General features: G+C 37.2%; 1 protein-coding gene across 1 annotated transcript in view; it reads right to left on the bottom strand.

Moving 5' to 3' along the window:
* Positions 1 to 10,434, bottom strand: part of INO80 (INO80 complex ATPase subunit) — a 58,347-nt gene that overhangs the window by 31,344 nt on the left and 16,569 nt on the right. Inside the window, 10 exon segments of the mRNA XM_031055823.1 lie at positions 1 to 144; positions 1,253 to 1,346; positions 2,475 to 2,542; positions 3,272 to 3,405; positions 3,860 to 4,027; positions 5,016 to 5,101; positions 5,479 to 5,596; positions 6,098 to 6,182; positions 7,247 to 7,389; positions 7,985 to 8,044. The exon segment at positions 1 to 144 is cut by the window's left edge and continues 103 nt beyond it. Of these exon segments, the coding sequence (XP_030911683.1) occupies positions 1 to 144; positions 1,253 to 1,346; positions 2,475 to 2,542; positions 3,272 to 3,405; positions 3,860 to 4,027; positions 5,016 to 5,101; positions 5,479 to 5,596; positions 6,098 to 6,182; positions 7,247 to 7,389; positions 7,985 to 8,044 (1,100 nt within the window).

Raw genomic sequence — 10,434 nt, 5'->3', positions numbered from 1 at the left:
GACAGTGGGAAATTTACATCAAGCAAGAAATCCCTGTTCCTCAGAAAACATGACCTCTGCTCTTTATCCTCTTCAGTCTCCATCCAGGAGCGCATGTGATGGAGCCTGTAGGATGCTTTCAGAGACAGGAAAAGAGCTAACCATCTGAAAAAAATCCACAGGAGATGCATTTATTCACTGCTTTGTGAAAAAAAGGCTTAAAAACATTTACAGCATAACTGTACTTGACAGAAATGGGATTTTTGTCAGAATATCAGGCCTACAGCATCCTGCCTAAAAGAAAATAATTTCTGCTAAACATCTTCAAATTTTTCTTATTTCATTTTTTTCTAAGGTGGCTTAACTGAATCTAAGTGATTAAGTCAGGATATACTTTGAAGCACTTAATATAAAATGGTCAGGCCCCACTTAGCACTATTATTTAAAATTGCAACAACTTCTCTGTAAATTACATATAAATTATTTATAACATGTGTAATGAATGCAGAATTTATCATAAATACCACTGAGACACATTGAGAGAAATCTGAATTATGTTACTGAGGTGCAGTCAAGAAACAGTAATTCAAAATAACCAGAACAAAAAAATAACATTACACTTAAAAAGCCTTAAAGTGGAACATCTCTATTTAATAATAAAGACTTACGTTTAGTCTAAAATTTCTTACAGTCCCTATTAACCTGACTCAGAGTCTTTTCAGACTACACTATAACTTAAAAGTTCACCTCTCCTTTCAAGATAATACATTTGATGCTATAAATCCACAGTTCAAAGCCTATGCCTCAGAATGACATTCCATATTAAAAACAAGATGCGGAAAGTGTGGCTCAGGGCTGAAGAACAACTACTACAGCACAAGCTTATTCCACGTGTGTTTAAAACATACTCTAGAGTGCAGCTGGTAAGAACTGCACTGAACTGACCTTCCAAAGTCTGGATTTTGTGCTTGATAACACCAGCAACCTGCAGCATGACCCTAAGCAAACTCTTCTTTTGCCCTTTGACCATCCTGTGTATTTACAATGTCAACTCTTTGTAACACAGGATTTCTTGTGACAGGGCATAAAAACTGCATTGCATAATGGTGTCCTATACCTGGAGGAACACTCTAGAAGCTGTTCTAGTATTAGATAACGATAGACAAATGATAATATTAAGAGACATAGAAAATGCAGGTTTAGAGAGGAATGACTGACATCATCTGTACTTTTCCTGTAATTACTAAAGGAGAAAAAAAAAAGTTGTCCTCACCTGGCTAAGTGTCCCTGATTCATAAGGTTTGCCATTTCTGCTGGAGAAACATCAATAAACCGGAGGAAAGAAAAACAGCTTTCTTCATTGATGCCTAGGTCACAGAAATACTGAAGTTAGGCCAACACATTTCACAGACACTCATAGCTGAAAACTGAATTTACTTCATCCATTCAGGACACACATTCTAGGACGCATGACAAACCTAGGTGAGTAAACAGGAGATCCTAATTTAACCTACATCTCTTAGAAATACTTAACCTAGATATTTTAGAAAGTTCAGTTTGAATCTCTGTCGCCAGACTCCACATTCCAGTTCATTTCTCAGTGTGGGCAAGAGAAGGGCTCTTACCAAAAAAGAGAAATACATTCTAGGCCCAAGTGCAGCGGACACTTGTTTCACTTATTAAGAATCAATAGGCAGTGTGTATATTTGCAAATTTGAACAAATATCTTCCAGACAGCAGACCAGAACATGCATACCTCAGGATGCCTGTCTCACATGCTCCCTCTCATCCAGGAAGTCAAATGGGTTAGAAGGAGCTGCAGGTATTGGTAGGGAAAAGCCTTGCAGGCCCACCCATGTGCACCGCATAGCCCCAATACCAGCTGAAGAGGTCCACGCTAACAGATTTCAGCATAGTAATGCAGCCAGTATCTCTCTTGCTTTAAACTTCTGAAGATTTTGTCATCTCAGCAGCTGAATGATCTACTTAGCTCTTGTAGAAAACATATTCAATCATCTGTAATAAATTGTATCTGCCAATATCAGCAGCTTTTCTGGGGTTTTTGCTCATTGATAGATTCTGTGTCACTTGCATCTCACCTAGTTTCTAGTTGAAAGTAAGTTGGCAGTTTAAGATACAACACAGAATGTACTGAAATGAATCCAAGATTTCTTAGAATTGAATCTATGAAAAATTCACATTAGATTAAAAAGGCAGCACTAATCTCTTGAAGCAAGTTAAAACAAGACAGACTGAATTAAGATACTGCACTAGGATTAAGCAGTAACTAAATCACAAGTTATCCACAGGTTCTTCCAGCTGCTTTCCATCCTTTCCTCTCTGAGCAAATGAAATGTACATACAAACAGTAACAAAATTCTAGTAAGTTCTTATCATATTCTTTCAAAGAACTCATTAATCTGGCCTCTCAGTCCTTCCTCCTGAAGAAGAAGGCGTATTAAAATCCAACTTTCTTCCCAAGACTGAAAACCTACCCTTCCTGTGGAAGAGAGACTGCTGGATATGGTCTGGTGCAAATGGTGAAAGTAAAACCCGTAACCACCTGAAAATTAAAGGAACAAAACCAAACAACATCAATAAGATGGTGTTAACACATAACATGTTCATTCACATAAAGCAGAAGATACAGAGTAGCCATTCACTTCTTCATGGTAAGTATTTTAGTGCTTTGAATATCTGGAATTGGACAGCAGTAGAAGGAAAGTGCCATCAGTCTAATGCACTGCTGTTAATTTGACACTGAGACACACCATTGTTGTGTTGGAACTGCAGACTGAATGCAGACAAAATTAATCAAAAATTGCCATGGTTGGTGAAAATAGCAAACTGCACTAGGGCAGTTTCTCCTCATCCAAGGTGAGCACTAAAAGCTGTCAAGGCACTAGCAGATGCTCACATTATACCATGTTGCAACAGACAGATACTGACAGCTTCCTTGCATGAGAAAACTTACTGAAGGGAAATCAGGTGGGGCTTTTTTGTTGTTTCAAGGATCTTTTAAAGCTTAATTCTACTACACATCATCAGCAACAACTCTAAATTCCTTTTCCTGGCTTTCTTACTCAATCAAAGGGATATTCTGTGATTAGGATTCCACCAAGAAAGAGCACCTGTATCAGATGTTTAATAGCTGAATGACTAAAAGGAAACGGACTGCTCAGCCAACATCATTTAAGTACACCAGGTAAGGGAGCTCATTAGCATTTATAAAAATAAGTGTAAGTACTAATACTAAATATGCTAAACTGGATAGGAAGTGGAATAGGCTTGCCTGTCCCGTGAGTGGTTAAAGACCCTGATCTGTCCATGACGGTAGAGGAACTTTGAAATCTGGTATGGCTTTAGGGAGATGTGAAATGGAGACCAAGTTTCTTGTCGCTCAAACAGTTCTGGGTGATTGCACACCTGTAAGACAGAGAGCGTGTCAAAAGCTGGAAAGAATTAACCTAGTTCACTGCAGCATCTACATTCCAAATCAACCATGACCAATGATCACTGAAACTTTAGTATTGCTTAATATTGCATGGTTATTTTAGTGTATCTGCTCAAATTTGAACATGGCATCATACCTCTTGCTATTCATATAACAGCTATTGCCTCTTCTTCCCAAGTGAATGGCTTCCTTCAACCAAACTAACCTTTGTAACCAAACCAGTTAGCAGATGCATGCATCATAGAGCTAAAGCCCTTCTTCACCCAACATCAATGCTACACTGCATCTGAAACACAACTGAATTGTATGCAAACTTGCTTGCCTATGCTAGGTTTTTTCAATATGGTGTTTTCTAGAAGCCATATCTTAGTTTTGTGCAAATCAAGGATCATACTTTTCAAAAATTATTATTTAAAATAGCCTTACCTTCCTAAACTGCATAACTAGATTCATCAGACTACTAGTGGTGGTCTGTGCTTGCTGAGTAGTGCCCATTGATGACTGCAAGAGGTCATCAATAGAGATTTTGTTTTTCAGAGCTTGGTACAAGAGCTTCTGTCGACTTGTCTGCTGGCAGTACATAAGAATTTCAATCTGCAAAATGATAATGAAGATTTAGCCATTTCTTTCTCTAAAATGAAGGATGATAACATTATTGTAATAAAGCTGAAAGACACCTTGAGGAAAACATAACTTTTTCAAAAAATACATTTATAGGCAGCTGCATTCAGATCTGCATTTCAGGATCTAACATGAAAGGACTCGACTGACAGGTGTGTTTTGGAAGGCTTGTGATTATGTGGGAGACAGACCTTTAAAAGCACATGAACACAACTGAGTAAACAGACAGATTCTTAAGAAGCTGACATCACACCTGCAGCTGATCAGTTTAAAATCTGACTTCAATTCTACCATCCTACAGCTCCCCACTCAGAGCCGTGCTAAGGAGTGTCAGGACCCACAGCAGCGACAGGTGCATCACACAACAGTGTCTGTGGGAAGGCCACTGAAATTAATAAGCTCATCAGAACAAACCAGATGTCTCTCAGTCAATGACTCTCAACCTGGGGACTGCTGACCACAAGATCATCTAGTATTGCTAACAACCATGTGAAATTAAGAGACTGGCAAGAGAAAAGAGCATGATGCTGCCACTATGTACTTCTCTGTACAGGCAAGCAAAAAAAAATCCTAAATCCATGCCAAATCCTTCACAAAGGCAACTGGAAATGTTTATCACCCAGTAATTGATTTATTAATCTCCTTCACTGCCATTAGGGATACTTCTGTCAACTTAACCAGGACTGAAGATATTTCATTTTTAGTGAAAAAATGCTTTTTTCACTAAAAAAGTAACAAAATGCTTTCCCAAGAAAAATGTTTATTAATTAGAAATTCTTCAGTTACATTCACATCTAATGACATTGCTGGGATGAGGTGCAAGAAGGTGAAGGTCGAAGAGAAGTCTACAGTCAGATTTCAGGTATGCAGACTGACAAACAAGTTTGCAAAAATCAGATCAGAGAACAGAGCTATGACAATAGAGCTCTAATACCCATTCCAGAGAAATACTTTTTCTCACCTTATCTGACAGTTCATTTTCCACATCCTTCTTGATTCTTCTCAACATGAAGGGCTTCAGGATCATGTGCAAGCGGGATAGCTGGTCTGAAATAAAGGGAAGGGGAAAGAAAGAACAATTACTTCATCAAAAAGGAAAATTATGTGTTTTATAAAAAATTAAGTCCCTAACTGCTCAGCCATTTCCCCCCCCATGTGAGTTCTTACAGCATAGAGTTGATATTTTTCTCTGTTGATTTTTCTTTTTCAAATGAGTGCTGTGCTACACTGTTTTTCTGTTCATTACACATGCTATATTACAGCCAGAAACTTCAACATAAACTATCAACAGCAATCCAGTAATGTTCCAATCTCATTATGCATCCTCTGCTTTAGATGCCACATCTCATAGAAAATTTAGCCATTTTTAGTTCAAAAAGGTGACAGATTCTTAATATAAAAATCATAGCACACACTGCACTCACTCTCATCAATAGCAGATTTGTTCTCTGCATGGCTCTCTATGTCCTTAGAAAACCACTCATTGAACTCTTCATGGGAATCAAACAGTGTTGGCATGATAAAATGCAGCAGGGCCCACAGCTAAAAGGAGAGGAGAAAACACCAGATTAGCAAAAGTCATCCTGCTGTGGACAAGGTAATTGGGGATCCCAAAAGCTTGCAGCTCTTCATAAGCAAAATCACTTCACTAGATCATGAGACATGGCAAAATTAAACAAAACCTCAGCTGCATTCTCTTCCTGACTCCCCCCACAATGCCACAGATACCAACTTAACAGAATCCCATTAGAAAGCAGTGACAAACACATTCTAATTACTTCAGCCAACAAAAGGAAAAGTCACTAGAATTAGATTTCATCCTGTAATCTAAGTATTACTTCAAATATCTTTAGTTTTATTTAAATGTGTGACACGTTTCCGTATTTTTCCCTCCCAGGGCTGATCCCATGTTTGTCTGCCAGTGGTTTGCTACAAGCATGATCCCACCACCACACAAATACAACAGATTTCTCAACTGTTTACATATATTTAGTATGTTGTATTGTTATAAAGAAAAATCCACTCTTTTGAGCTCCCAAATACCTCAGCCATTGTGTTCTGGATCGGGGTCCCAGTCAACAACAATCTGTTTCGACACTGGAACTGTAGTAGGATCTTCCAACGAACACTGATGAATAAAAGCAAGAAAAATATTTTATAGAGAAAACTGTAGAATGATATGAAACATAAGGTACTTTAAGGCAAATTGCTTCCAGTGAGTTTCCCAAAAGATCTTTGGAAGTCACTGGACAAAACTATTACAGCTGTTCCCCAGTCCTTCAAAAGACAACTACAGGAAAAAAAAAACCTTTCCCCAATTAAAAAAAAAATAAAAGAGGGTAATTTATTTTATTTTTCTAATATCTTTTTTACTCATTTTTAAAACAAATGCTTACTAGTAAAGTCTCATGATCAGAATAATTAACTTTCCAAAAGAAACAGGTACTTTGAATCAGAATGTCATGTATTTTTTCACACTCTACAAGAGGAAGTGTATAGGCTACTGTGGCAGGAGTGCTGAGCTACACATTAAAATAATCTTTGAGGGATGGTTTCCCAAGAATGCTGAAGAGACAAACTTTGGTCAGAATCAGCCTGCATCTAAAGCAGTTCTCAATTTACTGTGTACAGTGGCAACTTGGACAAAGGTTATGGGAAAGCAATTACAGAAATAAAGACGGACAAATCCATTACTTGAAAACAAACAGAAAATTTTCTGGCATAGAGTCTCATAACACAGACTGGGCTTTACTGCAGCCAACTGTACTCATGGGGTTCTGACCTTCATTCATGTCTGGAAGTGCCACTGAATAAGGAATCAAAATAATGCATTTAATGGAGCCAATATAAGCAATATAAGCTAAAGACTAGAGACCATTCACCAGGAAGAATTATGTGAGTAGTCAGGAGGGAAAGTGAACAGCATTTCACACTCTTTTGTTTAACTGTCCCGTGCTCCATGTAAGTTTCTGCTCCAGAGCTACCTTTTAATTATGTTTTTCATATTTGGAAAATCTAATGGATCTATCCAGTGTCAGAGAGTTATATAGATATTTAACTAGGTTAGATACTTAAGGGGTCTTATGTGTGTCAATTTTAACTTCTATCAATTTATGTTCTCTTGATGCTTTTTTGATACTCCTCCAAGAGGCTGATACACAGAAAAGATTTTGTTTCCAGTTAGTTTATTACCTGGAGCTACTCTTGAGTGCTTGTGCTTCATCCAGCACCATATACTGCCACTTCACTCGCTGGAAATACTTCACATCCTGCACTACCAGCTGGTAACTGGTAATTACCACGTGGAAAGGAGCGTCCTGAGTATACAATGTCTTCTACAACCACAAAAGGAGAAACAAATGTCCACATCATGTAAGTACATTGTCAAGAGTTCACTGTCATTTCAGACTTCTGTTTTACAATCTTCTCATTACTACTGCATTTTCCACAGCTGACTTGTATAAATTATTATATCAGAGTTACTCAACTAGTGGACCTGGACTTCAGCCCTTGAACAATTTCAGATGCTTCTTAATGTGCAAGGCAAGACAAGACCTGGGTATTGAACCCTACAAAATGCTATTGTTAAATAAGGAACAATATTGACAGAACTGCAGGGATTCTGTATTGGGATATCCCGAGCTAGGTTACTCAAACAGAATAAACAGTCCTTGACACTGAAACTTCCTGCTTTATTTACAGAGCTCTAGTTCTTCATCTGAACCCCACACCGCATTGAATTGCCCTGTATGGTATTGCTCTTCAGCACAAGAGAAGTCTTCCATCTCATTATCTTAATGAAAATGCTACTACAGGAATTATGAAACTCTGCATCCACACATTAGTTTAATTTGGTGATGTGTAGCAACAGTTTCTGGTTTACTGTGCACAGAGAAAGACAGTCGAAGTGCACATTCATGCTGGCATTACCTGACTCCAGAACTTTCTGATCACCTTTCTATCATGGGGATTTCCCCAATAAGGTAGCACCTGAAACAGTAAAAAAAATAGAAATACATTATTTTCAAAAAATGACACCAGCTCTGGAATTTTAAAGTCTGTAGTGTACAAAATGACATACTTCTTTCTTCAAAACAACAAAAAGGGAAATTATCTTTTTACCATCGAGAAAAATCAGAAAGCATTTAAAAATACTTTGAAAAAGAGCATTCCAGGAAAAGGCATCAAGAAACTTGGCCTGATCAAGCTATGCTGAGAATCTAAAAATGCCCATTAGCATTTAGCACAAACCTTCTAGTCAGGTTTTTCTAAAAATTAAAAATGATATTTTGCTTATGGCAGAATGAGGTCTGCACTCAACTGCTATAGTTAAAGCTAGAGGACTAGAAGGCTTGCTGCCTGTTTAACAACCCCTATGGTCCTGTTGGTTTTCTATTTCAGAACTGACCCCAAAAACCTGAGATGAAGTTAAAATGTCTGGCATGGATATATTTAATATAAGAATTTTAAAAGCAAGCACTACTGCCAGAGAAAGCTGTTAAACTATCTACAGTTCAAAACTGCACAGGTCCTATTACTCAGACCCTTGCACAGCACTGACTCCTGCCACTGGTTAATAACACTGTACTGCCATCTCCTGTCTGGGGGAAACACAGTCAGCTAAGACTGGGAGGTTTGGGAGAGAGGAAGAATGCTGCTTTCTGAGGCGGTGAAAAGTCTTACAACTTCAACTGACAGTTTCCAAAAGCCTTTAATTGAATACTCTTCCTACTGTTGTTTGTAAAACAACCAGAATGACTGAAAAGTGATTTGTCTTTTAGTTTACATATTCTGCCAGGGACATAAATTCACTGTGATTTACTACAAGCAGAACTGACTACACACTTCTGTATGATTAGAGAAAGAAACAAAACTGGTTGAAAATAAGATTGATTGAAGTTGTAAACATGTGACGGTAAGTTTAGAAAACTTATTTTTAAAATACATTTTGTTCCATGGATGAGGTAAACATCAGCATGCAATAAGATCAGCATGCCAAAGAACAGCTATACAATGATATAAACAGTTCGGTGTTTAAGTCAAAAAAGAGAAAACTATCTTTTCACAAGCATCCTGACTGCATTTTTCAAACATTTGCTGTATTTCATTCCTGAGATGGAGAAAGCATAAACAGTTGCTTGCCTATTCCATACAATGAATAGATCAAAGGAAGTGAGACAAAGCAGATAGATTGGCCAACAGCTCTCAAGTTTTTTAATCAAGAGCCCCTATTATTTTGGGCTACGAAAAGACATGAATGGATTATTTTTTCGTTGTGTTGGTTTTTTTTTCTTTTGAATGCCTCCTCAATAAAACAAGTGTTTGAATTTCTTCAGTTGAATTTCTTAGTTGCTTTAAAGGCTCGGTAATGCCAATTTATTCCAAAATACAAGTCACTCAAATAAAAACTATTGAACTATGCTCTAGCACAACTTCTTCTCATACAGACACCTCAAACTAAACAACACCACAACCAATGTACAGTCTCATCAAGATCTCCAAAGCAAGCTATTTGGTAAAAGCTAAGTCCTTTAATTTTGCCCTGCCCCAGATCAAAAATCAAGTATAAAATCAACTTATAGTAATACATTCAAAGTTTCTTCGTCATACTTTTTTAAGTAGCCAAGACATTCAAACAATTAGCCTGATGTTACTGGTATAGCGGTTAGTCACAACTAGGTGTCTTCTACTGTTTTCTGTAAAAAGAAAAATCTGATGTTTCAAAAAAACCAATCAAGGCTTCTTTATATCAAAGGTTATTATGTTAACAACCCAAATACTTAAATTATGATCTGTTCCTCTTTGCAGATGTAACTGCAAGCTTCTGACACTTCTGTCTATCTGAATTCTGAAATTACAGCACTGTTTTAGCAGTACACATTTCTTTTCAAATTTTCCTTTGCAACACTCCAATGTTTTCCACTGGGGGACAGGTAAGCAGCTTGTTTTCCAGTAACTGATAGTTCCTTGCTTTCTAATTTACTGTTTACTATGTTTTCACAGTCACAATATAGCTGAAAAATTCCGTTTGTTTTATTTCAATCTTTTTGTTCTTATCTATTTATGCTTCACTTCTCTGCTTTTCCTTGATTATTAACTGTATGTCCATATTTCTTCTATTTTTATGTAATAACTGTATTTTGCTTCCCTCTTATCTGTTCAGCGTTTGTTCACATACAATCTTGATCTGACTCAAATTCATATGAATGACTGAAAACACAGCTCTAACCCCAAAGACATTATATAAAACTTGGTATATAATTCTTGGTTCTGCTGCCAAGCCCACACATTAAAATTATGCATTCACTTCCTGACCTACTACAGTTCCTTACTGAGAAGGTGTCATTAAGTCAATGCAAAATGAAAACCATGTAATTAAA

Source organism: Geospiza fortis, unplaced genomic scaffold (genome assembly GCF_000277835.1).
Source record: "Geospiza fortis unplaced genomic scaffold, GeoFor_1.0 scaffold66, whole genome shotgun sequence".
Classification (NCBI taxonomy): domain Eukaryota; kingdom Metazoa; phylum Chordata; class Aves; order Passeriformes; family Thraupidae; genus Geospiza; species Geospiza fortis.
Note: the sequence above shows the minus strand (reverse complement) of the source record. Positions and strands in the feature narration are given on the sequence as shown.